This window comes from Corythoichthys intestinalis, chromosome 17 (assembly GCF_030265065.1).
Source record: "Corythoichthys intestinalis isolate RoL2023-P3 chromosome 17, ASM3026506v1, whole genome shotgun sequence".
Taxonomy (NCBI): domain Eukaryota; kingdom Metazoa; phylum Chordata; class Actinopteri; order Syngnathiformes; family Syngnathidae; genus Corythoichthys; species Corythoichthys intestinalis.
The window spans coordinates 30,399,545-30,417,411 of NC_080411.1; the positions used below are offsets into that span (position 1 = coordinate 30,399,545).

The 17,867-nt window shown below is 38.9% G+C and overlaps 1 protein-coding gene across 2 annotated transcripts in view; it reads left to right on the forward strand.

The window, feature by feature from the left end:
- Nucleotides 1–17,867, forward strand: part of fubp3 (far upstream element (FUSE) binding protein 3) — a 56,597-nt gene that overhangs the window by 36,978 nt on the left and 1,752 nt on the right. For both annotated transcript variants that reach the window (XM_057818985.1, XM_057818986.1), the window contains exons 13-18: nucleotides 7,014–7,174; nucleotides 7,406–7,473; nucleotides 7,559–7,635; nucleotides 11,073–11,129; nucleotides 11,860–11,910; nucleotides 12,819–12,946. In XM_057818985.1, coding sequence (XP_057674968.1) covers nucleotides 7,014–7,174; nucleotides 7,406–7,473; nucleotides 7,559–7,635; nucleotides 11,073–11,129; nucleotides 11,860–11,910; nucleotides 12,819–12,946 — 542 coding nt within the window. The remainder of the gene's footprint in view (nucleotides 1–7,013; nucleotides 7,175–7,405; nucleotides 7,474–7,558; nucleotides 7,636–11,072; nucleotides 11,130–11,859; nucleotides 11,911–12,818; nucleotides 12,947–17,867) is intronic.

Here is a 17,867-nt window from a genome sequence, read left to right on the forward strand (position 1 = left end):
TGCCAGCAATGTTTCATTTCTCCCTGCTGGTGTAATTGCTCTCACCACACGTCGGGAAACTGGCATCTGATGCTGGGAAGGAGGTGGGGGACCAAGAGATGTCCCTCTTTTGTTTCTCCGATTTGCACGGATGTTAGCAGAGAATGGTAAGAAAGCGGTCAGACACATGGCCGTCGGCGTAAGGTAGCGTCGCGTCACGCCATGCATCATTCCGTCATGCGACTCGACATGATGCCAGCGCGCAGAGGAATGTCTCTTCGCACGTGGTGTTCCACAAAGACTGGATTTGCGCTGCCAGTCCGACTGCTCAATTCCTATTCACCATATTTTCCGGACTATAAGTGCCCCCCCCCCACAACATATACTCAGGTGCGACTTACATGTTGATACTTATAGGGCTGGGCGATATGGCCTTAAGCACGTATCACGGTAAATTGAGCAGATGTACCTCAATAATGATAAATTCGCCCAAGTGGACTGTTATATCATTTCAAAATCTGAATCAATGCATGAAATACAGATTAACCGTTTCTCGTTGATTTATTTACCAGCTTTCAATTTAATATATTTAAGAATTGCAGTCTAAACATTAACTATTTAAACATTTATTGTAAACAATAAGAATTCAAGTATGAACATTTATAACAGCTTGTATGGCTTGAACAATGTACATTATCAAAATCAATATGCCTGCGCAAACATGTCATTGTAACACAATTGACTTACAGATTATACAGTACACTTCAAAAAGACAACTTATTGTTAATGGCTGCTATGACATAATTACTCAACACAAGTGTTTACTCCAAGGTTTCAGGGTTTTTTTTCTTCCCCAGTGCATTTTTTTAATACATGCATGCACACATGAACCCCCACACAGACACACACACATTAAAGCTATATTGATCTTCTGCAAATGAAACATTTAAGATTTTATGATGGCAGTAATGACACAGAATTAAGCAAGAACATATATAAAAATAGCTGGGGCCATTAAACGGTCGTATTATAACTTTCACTGTTGGATTGTACTTTATGCTAAATGCCTTACCATCACAAACGCTATCAGAGAAATCACAGACAGAGATACAAAATAACGTGACCTACTAATTGCTACTTAAGACAAGTGTTTACTTCAAGGTTTCAGTTGTTTTTTTCCCCACTGCATTTTTTAATACATGCAAGCACACATGAACCCCCACACAGACACACACACATTAAAGCTGCATTGATCTAATGACACAGAATTAAGCACATACAGAAAAATAGCTGGGGCCATTAAACAGTCATATTTCAGAGATACACAATAACATGACGTACTAATTGCTAGATGCAGTCCGTGCCCAATCCAGTCATTAAGTTCAGCCGTTTCGACACTGTTAGAGCCGCTATCCGACTCCATTGCGTTCATTTGTAGAGTTAACCACTAGCGTTAGCCGCGAGCGTTGGCCTGTGGCCTGGCTACCAGTAGAAAGCACCCTCTCCGGAAATCGTGAGAACAAGGGAGGACAGCGGGTGAAAGCCTGTCTGGATGCTGCCAAGAGTATACTTAATGTCAGGTGAAAGTTTGGCGAACCTCCCTTGAGCCACACTCCATCACGTTTGCTTGTAGCGTTAGCCGCCAGCGTTAGCCTACTGGGCTTCTGTTTGTTTGGCTTCCTGATAACCACGTGACTCCATACGTAAGCACACGGAATGCTTTCTTAAAGGGGAATGAAAATAGCCGAACAACACAGAGTCAAAGCAGGATGAAAAGACTATATTTTCTTGTTTTATTAAATAACCGAATTTACAGACATGGTCAAAATTACGTTGGTCATTGTGAAGAATTACGGTAACGGTGAATTTTTCGGTTAACCCCCATGCTCTACTTATACTCGAGGTGTGCCCTCTACTTCGAGTTGGTGCAATTGTTCAAAAGTGATGCTGAAGATGAAATATGGATTTGGCGTGAGATCGAGAGTTTTTGTTTTTCATTATCTGAATAACTGATATCTTAACAGATGCCTATTTAGCACTTTGTTTCATTACAACAGCTATAAGGTATAATGTTTGGGCTTGGAGTCTGATTAAATAAAATGACCTCCCCAAAATTCAACTTATTTTCTGGTGCAACTTTGTATGTTTTTTTCTTGTGCATTTTTTGGCTAGAGCGACTTATACATGGGTGTGACATATCATTCGATATAATAATTGGATAGCCTTTTCATTTTTTCCCATTTTTATTTTTAACTTTGTTTATTTCAAGTGTGATATATCACATGCAGTCATGTGAAATAATTAGGACAGCTCATGAAATATTCTGTTCTTAAGATATGTTCACTTATTAATGTCTGATCTTGTTTTTCTTTATCTCTGGAAAAGAAAGCAATTTAATTGCATGTAAACAACAAAAATTAACATTGTTTTACTCATTAAACCAAATATATCAACAAAAATGCATATTCTGAGGAAAAAGTTAGGACACCCTACCACCTAATAGCTAGTGTTTACCCCCTTTGGCTGAAATAACTTCAGTGAGACGTTTTTTGTAGCCATCTACCAGTCTTTGATATCGGTCTGAAGAAAGTTTGCCCCACTCTTCAACGCAGAATACTTTCAGCTGTGAGATGTCTTAGGGGTTTCTTGTATGGGCAGCCCGTTTCAAGTCACGCCGAAGCATTTCAATGGGATTAATATCTGGGCTTTGACTTGGCCATTCCAGGGCTCTCCATTTCTTCCTTTTCAGTCAGTCCTTGGTGGATTTACTGGTATGTTTTGGGTCATTGTCATGTTGCAGGGTCCAGTTTCGCTTCAGCTTTAATTTTTTCACTTATGATCTCACATGTTCCTCAAGCACCCTCTGATAGTTGATAAAATTCATGGCGGATTCTATGATTGTGAGCTAGCCAGGTTCTGCTGTAGCAAAGCATCCCCAAGCCATGACACCTCCATGCTTCATAGTTGCTATGAGGTTCTTTTCCTGGAATGCTGTATTGGGTTTACTCCAAACATGTCCTCTGTTCTGGTGGCCAAATAATTCAATTTTAGATTTTTCTATCCAAAGAACATTATTCCAGAAGTCCTGGTCGTTGTCTTCATTCACTCTGGCAACCTTCAGTCCGGTCTTAATGTTCTTCTTGTGGAGCAAATGTTTCCTCCTTGCACACATCCCATGAAGGTTAAACTTGTAAAGTCTCTTTCTGATTGTAGAGGCATGCACTTTCACATCAACAGTAGCAAGAGCCTGCTGTAGGTCCCGTGATGATATTTTAGGGTTTTTGGAGACTTCTTTTAGCATCTTGCAGTCTGCTTTCGGGGTGAACTTGCTTGGACGGCCAGACCTGGGCATGTTGGCAGTTGTTTTGAATGGTGGAGGCAGTTATTTCCGGACAGTGGAATGGCTGACTTAATATTCTTTTGAGATGTTTTGAAATCCCTTACCAGACTCATAAGCGTCTACAATCTTCTTTCTGAAAGCCTCAGACAGCTCCTTTGAACTCACCATGCTGTTTTCTTTCACTTCAACAGTCAGGGGCACACCAAACAAAATGTGAGGTTTAAATAAGGCAAGCCTCCTTCAAAACACTGGGCAATTATGTTCTAATTATGTGCACCTCATGTGATACCCCTGTGTGATTTTAGCCATTTCAAGTGGGATTGAATGTGGGGGTGTCCTAATTTATTCTTCACTAGAAATTGCATTTATTTTTAAAATCACATTTTACAGAAAGTTATAAAAAATATTTTTTTCAGTTTTAATTGTTTAGTTTAGACACGTCCAAAGTCCGGCCCGGGGGCCAAATGCGGCCCCTGGTCAGATTTCATCCGGCCCCCAGCCTCTGTCATAAAATCAATAACGTCTGGCCCGCACACAGACTTAATAAATTGGTCAGCAGTATAGCTACAAGCATATGAAGTAGCTTACACACTAAATGCTGCTCCTCATTTACCCACTAAAAGGGAGCAGCACTTTAAGCAACATTACCACAAGTGACCCTTTACACCCAATTTTCTAAAATGGTGACAATCAACAACAAAAAAAGTTGACTGCAACTGCTGGCGCTTCAAAGGTAGGGGGAAACTGGACTATTTCGTCAAAAAAATACGCAACGACTGTGTCTGCCTCATTTGCAAAGAGACAGTCGCTGTTTTTAAAGAGTTCAATATGAGGCGATATTACCAAACAAGACACGCTGACATGTACGACAAGATTACAGGGTAGATGCATAGCGAGAAATTGAAGTAACTTTAAGCTAGTTTAATTTCACAGCAGCAGTATTTCGCAAGAGCCCGAGAGTCGAAAGAGAATGCCACAAAGGCTAGTTGCTAAATTGTTGAAATTATTAATTAAAGAAAAAAAAAAAAAGTAGTGCTGCAACGATTAATCAATTAACTCGAGTATTTGATTAGAAAAAAAATATTCGAGCTAAATTTTGTTGCTTCGAGTATTCGTTTAATTGAAGTGGCATTGTAATGGTTGATTTTAAAAGTGTTTGCATTTCTTTTTACTGATGAGGGTGGATACAGTGCCCTCTGGCCTGCCTCTTTTCACTTGGCTGAATCCAACTGCTCCCTGTTGAGACAGACATAAGCTAAGTTTTTGTTTGAGCGAATGTTTTTTTTAATGCATTCTTAATTTAGTTTGTAGGTATATTTAGCCATTTTTTGTGGGAATATGTGTCTGAAGCACTTGTTAAGAGCATTGTTAAAAAAAAAAAACAAAACAAAAAAAAAAAAACTTTAGCATTTTATAGCATTTAAGCTAGCAGACTTTTTCTATCCTATTTCATTCATATTTTCATATCTATATATGTTCGAACAGATCCAGAATTATATGATGCAAAACAATCTTTTTAACTCATTTCAGTCTGGATTTCGACCACAACACAGCACCGAGACTGTGCTTATCAAAGTCCTAAATGATATTCGTCGGAATACCGATGCAGGCAAATCATCTGTTCTGCTACTATTGGATCTCAGCGCCGCATTTGACACGGTTGATCACAACATACTACTCAGCAGATTGGAACAGTGGGTAGGGCTTACTGACACTATTCTTCAGTGGTTCACATCCTATTTACATGATAGGGATTTCTTTGTGTCAATCGGAAACCATCAGTCAGAACGAACCAAATTCACGTGTGGAGTCCCTCAAGGGTCAATTCTTGGACCACTCTTATTTAACATCTATATGCTTCCGTTAGCTCAGATAATGGAACAGTATGACATCTCCTATCACGCCTATGCAGATGACACACAACTGTACATTTCTGTGTCCCCACATGATTATAGTCCCTTAGTCACCCTGAGCAAATGCATTCATCAAATCAATGAATGGATGTGCCAGAATTTTCTCCAGTTAAATGTGCAGAAGACAGAGGTGATCATTTTTGGGCCAAAAAAGGAAAGGTCAAAGATAAGCAGCGAACTTAGCACAATGTCACTTACAGCTACAAATCAAGTCAGAAACCTTGGCGTAATTATTGACTCAGACCTAAAATTTGACAGCCATTTAAAGTCCATCACTAAATCCGCTTATTACCACCTAAACAATATAACCAGAATTAAGGGGCTTCTGACTCAACAAGACATGGAAAAACTTATGCATGCATTCATTTTCAGCAGATTGGACTATTGCAACGGTATATTTACAGGTCTTGATAAAAAATCAGTCAGGAAGTTGCAGCTGGTACAGAATGCTGCAGCCAGAGTCCTCACAAATACAAGGAAGCTGGACCACATTACACCAGTTTTGAAATCGCTACACTGGCTTCCAGTAAGTCAAAGGATAGACTATAAAATACTACTGCTCGTCTACAAAACACTTAATGGCCTTGGACCAAAATACATGCTTGACTTGTTAGAGTCCTATGAGACATCTAGACCCCTAAGGTCGTCTGGAACCGGTCTTCTGCATGTTCCAAGAACAAGCACCAAGCAGGGTGAGGCAGCATTTCGTTATTATGCTCCTCACCTCTGGAACAAGTTACCCGAACGTCTGAAGTATGCTCAAACTGTTAGCTCTTTTAAATCAGGGCTAAAAACGCTTTTGTTTAGCACTGCATATCTATAACTGTCTATATATTTCAATCTACCTGCTTTCTATTCCTCTTGTTTTTATCTCCATTGCTGATTTCAATTATTATTAGTAGTAGTAGTTTTTGTTTTATTGTTATTTTATTTATTTATTTTTATTCTGTGATTAAATGCGATCTTTTGTCTTCGTTTCTACGTTGTGTTGATTTAAATGTGATTTTTATGATCTTCATGTGATGTAAAGCACTTTGAATTGCCTTGTGTTGAATTGTGCTATATAAATAAATTTGCCTTGCCTTTGCCTTGCCTATCCAAGTTAGCCAATTGTTCTTTTTTTTTGTACACAGATCCTCATTTTTTAAAAAATTATATCGTTTGAGGCTCAGCTCAGGTGTTTTAATTTTTCATGTTCCTTATCCGATTACTCGATTATTGGAACAAACTAGTCCATCGAGTAATCGACTACTAAAATATTCGATAGCTGCAGCCTTATAATAAAGCAAATGTGACACACAGAACGGCTTGCTAAAATTTGCTTAAATATATTGTTCTACGTAAAGGACGTCAGCCAAGGCCGGCCCCCCACATTTTTACCACACCAAATCTGGCCCCCTTTGCAAAAATTTTGGACACCTCTGGTTTAGTTCTATTTCTTGAATCTTGATATTAAATATCCATATGACCAAATATGTTAGAAAACACACAGGCTTCCATCGGGTGGCCTAATTTTTTCACATGACTGTATATGGCTGTTTACATTTGAAGTACCCACATGTGCAGGTGCCCTATATCATTACATGATTATCAAATTGATGACTTTAATGAATCCAGATGCAACTGTGACAATTCGGAGCGACGGGTCTCTAACTTTTCAGACTAGAAACTTAACCTCTATTCAAGTTAACCCATTCAGTCATATACCTGATGGATCTGACATCTCAAGACTAGTGTGAAATGGGGCTATGCAGACAATAAGGTGTCCATGGTTTTTGCAGGCGGAGAAACCATCAAGAACATCAAAGAGCAGTCTCGCGCCCACGTGGAGCTGCAGAGAAACCCGCCACCCAACACTGACCCCAACGTGCGCATCTTCTCCATCCGAGGCACCCCACAGCAGCTGGAAAAGGCCCGGCAGCTGATCGACGAGAGGATTGGGGTAGGTGGTCTGGCTTTGGCTGCCCCCACTTATATTCATGAGTGCACATGCCGCCTCTGCGAGGGTGTGGGGGGTTGTTGCGTGGTCACAGGGATGACACCAGAGGTTACACACCAAGAATCCATCAAATGAACTTAATGGAGTGCATCAGCACCCACCCGTGCCCTTTGACCTTGTCTGTTGGCTTCCTTTTTTCAACACAAGTGTGGTCTCTCACTCTCTCCGCGGCAGGGTCCTGGATTGGGAGGAAGCTTTGGAATGAATCCCTACAACCAAGGAGCAGCCACTCCTCCACAGCAGTAAAGTCAACTTTCTTTTATTTTTTTGTAACCGGCAGTGTTAGCTCAGAAATACTAAATGTGCGCTTGACTCATCTTCTCGCAGCGGCCCTCAAACCTTCATGACTGGAGGATGGGGGACAACTTTCCAGATCTGGCAGCCTCCAGGCCAACAAGACCATAGTGAGTTAGACTAGTGATCAGTCACCAATACTAAATCTTATTACAACAACTGATATAGATGCCCCGCTAAAGATTTTTTGACCTCCAATCTGATTTCAACCCACACTCCTCCAAGATATGGATTGCAGATTCGATACCTATATTTTTAGACCATGAAAACTACTGAATGATGTATGTATATATATATATATATAATGTATGCATATATGTATGTGTGTATGTGTTATGCTTGCTAGTACCTCCTGAAGAAAATGCTCTGTTTAACAAATGGTAAACTATATTTTCTAAAGAGAAGTAGTCGTGGACACGTTTGCGTAGTTGTTTGACTTAGATGCTGAAAAGGTGCATTAATACAGTGGTACCTCTACTTACAACATTAATTGGTTCCGGAAGTAGTCTCGTAACCCGAAATTTCGTAAATTGCAGTGCGTTTTACTTGTAAATGCCCTAATCCGTTCCAAGCACGACTGACATGCCACATTAAATTTTATAATTGTGGTAAAACCAGAATAAAACAGCCATACAAATTTTAATCATTCCATATGCCTAAACTCACCTTTAATACCAGTAATGAAGTAATAATAGAACAAAATGCAAAGAAAAAATATCCTTCCTTTCGAGTGAAGAAATGGCCTCTTTCACAAGATCGATGGTGCCTATCACACTCTTCATGACACAAAATGTGCTACTATTGTAATGAACTGTCTGTGGGCTTAAAAAACTCTTCATAAGACAAAAACACGAGGCGCCTTGTGCTCATTTGACTCAGACGTCGACCCACAATGTAAACAAACCGTCGCGCCTGTGCATGTCATACTGCGACGCCAAATTGAAATGTCATCAATAGGCTAGTAGGAGAGAATTCCAGTACTCAGGCATGAAAATCTCTCCTTTCGGCGAAATTCGCCGTTTTGAGGTCAAAAAGGGCGACCTACATGAATTGCGTAGATACAAGGAGAAATTATTTTGGGGGGGGGGGGGGGGGTCAGGAGGTTTTATTTAATTATTATTATTATTATTTTTATCATCATGTGATTAACTTAGTACGTAAATTGAGCACTTAAGAAATCGGTTCTTTAAAAAAGGGACACTTGGACATTCAGCAAATCCTTCTAGATGCATCGCTGACGAGAACCAATCATCGGCCCAAGCTGCGTTCCATTATTCCAAACGCGCGCACTCCTTACATTAACATACTGCGGTGAAGTGAGCCGCTTGACTGGGGCGCCTCGTATCGCTCCTGTCGTCCTCCTGAGACACGTTATTTTCGGCTGGGACTTGAGCTGACGGCTGGTGTCGGCACAATACCGGCCCGACGAGTGGTGGGAATGACTCTTGCTTCTTAAAGCTTTTCAGACATACATGGATCCCTCGTTTTTCGCGGTTAATGGGAACCAGAACCCGCCGCAATAAGTGAAAACCGCGCAGAAGCCCCCCCCCCCCCCCCCCCATTTTTTTGTGCGTGTTCAATGTATTTATTCAGATTTTACATTGGAAAAAAATACATATATGACGTTTTTTCACTTTTTTCACCAAAGTATCATTTATAAATGGTTTTCAAGCACTTCAAAATGTAAGAATTATGATAAGTTTTAAACATGTTACTGCCCCACCGAATTATTTTTTAAACAAGAATAAAGTAGTAAGAAAATGCTTGACTTAATTAAATGCTTCATAGTGAGTCTACTCAAACCCTCTTAGGCTTTGTTAAACGGTGGTTGACACATGTGCAAAGTTTTTCTTTTTATATATATTTTTTTGTTTAAAGCAAATTATTTGATTGAATAATAAAGACACAAATGTCCTAGCCATAATGTGGCCCAAACGCAAAACATTACTTCAATGGAAAAATTTGTTTCAATCAAGAACAATAGTTTTCAAATGCTTTTTTTGTCTCAAATTTATTTTTGCAATCAAAAACAATTTTTTTTTATTGAAGTGACTTTTTTGGGATTAAAAGTATATACTGTATTTTGATTGAAGCAACTTTGTTTTTGATAGAAGTAACTTCGTTTTTTGATTGAATAATAAAAACACAAATCTACCTCCATCGTTATTGAGAGAGAAAGAAATTAAGAAAGCTTTAAAACTAAAAGCCACCGGGGAGTCTGTTTTTTTGTTTTTTTAAATATTTATATTTCATTACATAGACATGCCTCGTAGGGAAAGGAGATTGAGGGATAAAAAAATGAGTTGGATGAGGCTGCTAAAGGCAGTGGATACCTCATCAGCTGGGTGAATAGCAGACCTGGTAAGAACAAGTTTGCAAGGATAGTCGGGTATTAAATACAATTATAAACACAATTGCAATGTTATTTTACTATAAGATTTTATGTCATTGCTTTATTAATCATTAGGTGCTAGAGTTGTTAAGTATGGATAATAATGAAATAATAGTTTTGAGAAAACTGTGCTGTTGGTGGCTCAGTGACCATCTGATGTGGTTTGTTCTCAGATGAACAAGTTGAGGAAGGAAGTTTTGATGCAGAGGTTGAAGGAAGAAAAGAGGCAGACTGACTGAGTCACAGCCAGAAAGTGTTGATGACAGTTTTGATTTCTATTCACTGTTGCCCCCTCCCAATTAAAGTATGTCACAGTCGCAGCCAATTATTATCTAAAGCTGGTTAAAATTGAAGTTATGTTGTTTTAAGGTGTATTAAATAGTTGTTCATGTGCTTCTTTTGATCTACGAGCACCCGCCCCTCCACCGGTCTCTGCACGGCCCTGCTGAAACACAGTGTGGGTCGACAGAGCTCAATATTTTGTTGGGGTGTACAGTGTACTGGAACATATTTCCTCCACACCCTTCTCACCTTTTTAACCCCTGACCCATTTTCATGCCTGATTACTACGCATGATTGGAAATATTATGATCAATACAGGAGGATTTTATGGCGAGACATTTAAAAGCAGAACGCAGGAGGTTGATACGCATCTTTTAAGCTATTGTCCAGTATTTTTGCCTCTTGTAACCTGACATTTCTTAACAAGAAGCATTAATTTCCCCTTTAAACATGTCGTAACCTGAAAATGTTTGTAGAAACGTTTGTGAGTAGAGGTACCATTGTACTAGATTGTATCTGATCTTGTGACCGAATCCTATACTCCAACAAATAGCTGTATCGGTTGCCACTTGATAGAATTCACACTACATATCCAATTTTTGTAATGTTTTGGCTAAAAAAAAAAGTTAGGAAGCACAGTTAGGCAACCTGGCTTCGATGATGCGACCACGTTAAAGTCAGGCACTTTGAATGCAATTTTTAGATCCTAAAATGACAGTAAAGGAAAAGTGTATATTCAAGTGGAGGTTTTGAGACATGCTAATGGTAATCACCTCTTTCCTGTGCAGACACATTTTTTATGAATCCTCTATGGAAATGATCAGGAAAGAGAATTGCACTTGAGGAATTGACTGCATTATCTGTCTACTTCAGGTCACAACGGATCCCAGACGGGGCAGATGGACTGGGAGCAGTATTACAAAAAGCTAGGCAAGCATGCTAACTCTACCTACTACAAAGCACATCATCGAAGGTCCAGCGGTTGCAGTTCCATGACTGTTCAATTTCAAGTTAAATTTAGTCAACCCTCAAAACAAAAATCCCCTATTGATATCAATTAAATTTGAACTAATTCCAGAGTGATCATAAATTCAAATGACCTGAAAACCTTTGACTGTAACGACAAATGTTTTGAGTAGCATGGTATGATCATACGACTATATTGATAGCGTAACAGCCTAATTTCCAAAGTCATTGCAATTATCTTGAATTTGCCATTTTTCCTTCTTGCTTAAAGGGACTAGCAAAACTTAACACACTTGATTTTCATGTGAAAGACTGTTGTTCAAAGTGTTTATGCAAATTATAAATTTCTCAGGCCTTTGATAATGGAGGAATTAACATTTAAACAGGAAATGAGCACAGCCATTTCATGACGTCAGATATACACTAACACATAAAAAGAATGAACACGGGTGTATGTGATAATGGGTATTAATGAATTAATAAGGAAGGGTGTGATGCTCACATTTGATTGGCTAAAATGGGACTGGCATTGATAAATTGGCGTTTTAAGGGTGGCCACATCCTTTAAATACTGGCTTTTATTTACCTTTTTCTGTACTATTACACATTGAAGAAATTGAACACCCTCCCCTTTCTACTGGTATGCACATGATAGCGGTGCTATGTCCCTTTTTAAGAACATTGTCTGTTGCAGGTCAGCAAAGCCAAGCCCAGAGTGCTGCTCCTGAATACAACAAAGCCTGGGGTGAGTTAATGAGGGTAGATTCCATGTTTGCGTCTTGGATTTAGGGGGGGTGGGGGGTGTTTATGCAGGTTGGTAGTAACGCGTTACATTTACTGTTACATTTTACTTGAGTAACTTTGGGGGGAAAAATGTACTTCTAAGAGTAGTTTTACTAAACCATACTTTATACTTTGGGAGATTTGTGAAGAAGAAACGCAACTATTACTCGGCTACTTTGTGCTACACTCGTAGTATTAGTTAACTTTTTTTTTTTTTTGGCCAGAGACTCCAACAGTGGCGTCAGTTTCACCAATGATATGTCCCAACAATAATCACATTACTCTATTATAGCAATCAGACTAAAGCTTGCTGTTCTATGATCACGTCGGCCTGTTCAATCATATGGCGTATTTAATACCCCGTAAAAAATTTAAGTATTTGACATAGAGCGTCGCTGTCAACATTACTCAAAAGCCTGGATTTTAATCTTTCTCCCAGTTTTTATTTGGTACGATTGACCACGGAAAACCGGAAATGTGGTCTTTTAGTTTCAGAATAGGAACTGTTAATAATGCTTCGTTTCTGTAGAATTCTTTGCTCTCGCCCAAAATTCAATGTTGGTTTTTTTTGTATATCTTTGGCTTAATTTGGTTATGTAGTATATTATAGTACAATATAATAACTGCTCATATAGATAACTGTGCTGAGAAAAAAATACAATTTTTGAAGAAAAAAATCAAACATCTTAAGCAGTTACTTACAGTATCACTCATGACTTGAGTATTCTTTTCACCAAATACTCTTTGACTTGAGTAATATTATTTTGAAGTAGCGCTGCTCTTACTTGAGTCAAATATTTGGCTACTCTACCCACCTCTGTGTGTATGTATATGTATTAGTATATACTAAATGTGTATATTTGTTGTCAGGACAAACCTCGACTCCTGGCTCTCAGCAGGCTTCCACTCCAGACTTTAACGCCTGGGTGGATTTCTACAGGCAGCCCATGGCTTACTTCAACCAGGGTGCCCAGCAGACTCAAGCCCCGGGCCTTCAGGTGTGTATTCTCTCACTGAAATTTGTATATCTGGTTGAAATTCCTGTGTGACTAGACAAATGTCTCATAGCCATTTTGTCAGTAAAGGGCAAAGTTTAATTTGTCAGAGTTTAGTGAAATTTATTTCGTCTTCATTGATTAAAACAACACAAAACTGCAATCCATCAAGAGCGATGTCCAAATTAAAACAAAAAGACATAAATGTCCATATTATTATTATTATTTATTTATTTATTTTTATTTTTTGGAGGTAGGTGTTTAAAAATGAATAAGCAAGCAGCCCTTGAGCTGTAAATGGTAATGAAAATGTGTACAAAGTGGGAGCTACTACTATTTGTGTTGCACCAATAATTTTTTTTTTTTTTTTTTTTTAATAAAGATTCCAATACCCGGCTATGTGGTATCGGCTAATGCCGATTCTGTACCAATACCACGTTTTTTGAATATACTTTTTTAAATACTACATTATTGCATACTCGAATGTCATTTCTATCTTGGCTTGGCCAGACACTGCTTAAAGGTGCTATGAAATACTACAGCAAGTGACTTTAAAATGATAGCAGACCATATTATATACACAAATTACAAAACAAATAAAACCATGACAGAAAGGCTTAATAATGAAATTAGATCCTAATTAGTCTTTCATCAGTCACCTTAGCTCTGCCCATTAAAATATGTCCAATCAGAAGATTTTCACACCCAGAATGAGCTGCAGATTTTTGCAGTCTGCTAGCATGCTATCCGTAGGCTTTCTATTTTTGTTGATGTGTGATCGTTCCGTCATTCTAACATCGAGTACTAGCTAGCGCAGTAAAAGAAAGCTAGATGATCATCTATTCTGAATTGCTAGAAAAAAGTGGGCTTTCCCCGATGTGTTGTTTTGGGTGTAATAACTATGAAATGGCTAAAAAAACAAAAACGGCAGATAGCTGCCAAATTTGTTTTCTACGTGTAAAATTACAGTAGTCCAGTCTTTTTCAAAATTTTGGTTAACATTTCATAGCACCTTTAACTCATTGGCTGTCGTTGACGATTCTGGACGTCTAATCCGTTTTAAGAGAGAGAGAGGCAGCGAATGAACGTTCAGCTAATGATAAAACTCATTTCAATTATCGGCAGATGCATGTTAAGATTTTACATCACATCCACCAAAAAGACCTTAGGGTGGCCATTTTGGTAAGGGCGACGGTCCCTGTCACTACCTGATCGTGACAGTTTACCGCAGGAGTCTACAAACCGGTCAAGGGCCGCTGTGGGTCTGTTTTTTGTTCCAACCGATCAAGCTCAGACAGTTTAACCAATGAGGTTTCTGCTAAAACAAGCAGCACCTGACTGCAATCAACTGATTACACTTCTAAATGAACATTTTCGTTTTGTTGTAATGAAATCCTGCATCGACTGCAGCCCTATGTGGAATAGTTTGGAGACCCCTGCACTACCGGATTGCTACCATGAGCAAATCGACATCACTTTCGCTCGAGCACTGACCGCAGATATAGATATAAACGTGATAGATTAAACGATAAAAAGTTATCTTTCATACGAAAGGCACGATGGTATGTAAGAAATGGTGTTATTATAAAAATGTACGAAGTCCTATACTGTATTAGCTCATGGGGGTGTCACAAAATATCGAACTTGTGATATATCTTGATAATTTGTATCCCAAAAGGTTATCGATACGCCCATGCCAAGAATCACTGTATCGTTTTAAAAAAGTGTCAACGTTTAAAAAAAAAAAAAAATGGAACCAAAAAGTTGCTACCAAATCTTTCACCATGATAGTGTCTCAGTTAACTCTATAGCTGCCATTGACGGAAATTACCTCGTTGCCTGGCATTGGCTGGCACTGACGGCCATAGAAGTGGGAGGGGCCCGTTTGAAAAAGGAGGGGTTCATTTGTTGCCACCCACCCAGTTGAAATGGATTGGACGTCTACTCGCTTGTTTTTCTGTTTATTAGTTGTTATGTAGAATAGAATGATTTCCTGACCAAAGTATCGATAAGCGTTCTCGCCATATTGTGAGAATGTTATCGTGAGCTGTATATCGCGATTCTTACCGTATCGTGAGGTACCAAGAGGTTGCCACTAGGCCTGTTGTGATAACAAACTTTAGTGTGCGATAATTTGTCATAAATTATTGATATTATTGCGCCCCCCTCCCAAATTTAGGAAAAAATTTTTTTTTACAATAACACTGTGAGAATACAGTATATATTAATAGATCAAGTACACCCATTTAAACGCAATAAACGCTTACTCTTTAATTAAAAAATACTTAAGAAATCACAACTAAAAACAAATGACATGCCTCACAATACTAATACTAACAGACAATATTAATTCCGCATAGAAACACAGAATAAATAAAATTTCTTATTCAAGAAAAAAATAAAATTGCACTTAATAACTTGCGCATTTAGGCAAATGAAAACGTTTCCCCTCATAGCTTCTGCTATGGCGTTCCATGTATAATATTGTGATTGGATGTTTTCTGAGGCACCATGAAGCGCACGCAACACTGTTGTTGTTTTGTTCATGTGACGCGGCAGTGAGAGGGGCAGTGTCTCTACACAGCCTGCCGAGAGCCACAGGTTGAAGTGTTGTAAGCGCTGTGTGTTAATAAAAAACAGTTGTCAGCACGTCGTGTGTTAGATATCATTGCCAGAAAAACACACATAATAGGACAGCTTCTTTTTTAATATTGTTCTTATAATGATGATCTGCTACATCATAAATCACTTTGTGACTGTGATAATGCGTTCTTCGTCCATGTTCGCTGGTTAAACCGTGAATAAGCAACTGGGCTGTTGACTCCAGGCCCGACTCCGCCCATTTTGACTGATTCGTCTCCGGCAAAAATAAAAAATAGCCTAAACCATTGACATTGACTGCCGGAGCCCGCCAGAGTTGGTCCGCAGTCAATCCGGAGCACTGACGCGGCCGGGATACGTTGAACAATAGGATATAATGGGAACAAATTGGCTCCGGCGCTATTTTTTTTGCTGAACCCAGAACGAAAATGCATTTTGCGTAGTTGGTAACAAGGAAGCCGAACTTTTTAACAGCATGTCAGCCACACGCGCGTTCGCACGTGCACGTGAGGCGATAAATCGCAGTGGAAAATGTATCGCTTTCATTTTTATTTACCGTGCGGTAAATGGAATTATTGCATATTGCGACAGGCTTAGTTACCACCCCTATTTGCATATGTGAGTATAGTTTGTTCTAAACATGTACAGTAAAACTGATTCTGTATTTATAGGCACTCTTTTCTTCTGTCTACGGCATAATCACTGGATACTTTCTAATGAGTCATTTAAAAAAAATTAAGTCTTTAATCTATCACGTACAGTCATGTGAAAAAATTAGGACACCCCATTAAATATTCAGTTCCTTATTAAGAAATGTTCACGTATCAATGTCTGAACATGTTTTTCTTTATCTCTGCAGAAAAAAAAAAGTAATTTAATTGCAGGTAAACAACAAAAAAAAACATTGTTTTACTCTAATTTATCAACAATAATGCATATTCTAATTGAGGAAAAAGTGAGGACACCCTACCACATAATAGCCAGTGTTACCCCCTTTGGCTGAAATAACTTCAGTGAGACGCTTTTTGTAGCCATCTACCAGTCTTTGACGTCGGTCTGAAGAAAGTTTGCCCCACTCCTCAGCATCAGCACATTCTTAGTATTCCGTGTTACCGATGACATCTTTTTAGTAAGCTTGAGAACGATAAACCGATACGACCGGATATCCGGTTTTCCAGGTGAGAGATACAGACGTATCGACAGTAAAGTTACCATTCGACAGTAATTAGCCATTAAATATTCAGTGAACCGATAGTAGAGATAGAATTCGGCTATCGTGAGCACAAGAATCGGCTTCTAATGCCTAGTTCAATGCATTGCTTAATATGATAATTTAGCTTTTACTTCACATGCTGCGCTTGTCTTTCAGTGAATGACACAAGTGCTCGTTATTCACCACACAGCGCACACTTAGATCGAGACCGCACGCATGATATAATATGGACAAGCACTACTCACAGTCGTGGTTGCCACAAGTTACTTCCCATGCATTTCGGCAGAACCGCTACTAGTCGCCGTCATTACCCGATCGTCACGGGCGTGTCATAATAACGCGAGAGCTAACGAAACCACTGTAACGCACGCAGCGTAGCGTTTTCTTCACACTAACAGCCCAAAACGAAAACGAAACTAGTAGTGGCAACGAAGCAACATGCTAAAACAATGGACAGTGTGATCACCGACGGCAGCGACGTGCTGTGATTGATTTTCAACACACCCAGGAAAACAAAAGTCGGACTTTGAAGTGATGAAGGCAGCCAGATCTGTTCGCATGGGACAGAGCTTGTGTGAAGTGTGGAGCGGTACAGAAATCGTGAGTTTTAACCCTGAAAAATAATCCACTACAATGCTGGAAAGGGCGGCATATTGTTTCCACGAAACGCAGTCTGCTTAAACATGAACATGTGGATTAGTTGATCTTCCTCAAGAAAAATCTGCCCTTCAAAAAAGATGGACAGTGATGAGCAATAAAAAATGAGGAAGCACGGGCATAAGTGACTTTGCTGTGTATTAGGTTAAAGTAATGATTATATTATTGACCTGTCTAAAATGCTATGTTTTTATTCCCCCAATTATACCAGTCGTAAAGCATAATTTGTTTATTTACGATAACACTAGCAGGTTTAGTTTTTTTTTCAAGAGCTGCTGCATATAATTAATATTTTTTGTTTGTAAGATGTTTACATTGAAAGTTTGCACTTAAATTACTTACCTCTTGTGTTAAAAACACCAGGAAATACAGTAATTGAATTACTGCACTTTATTGTTGTCTGTGACTGGAGTTTTATTGTATTATCAATCCCATCCAACAAAATGATGGTCA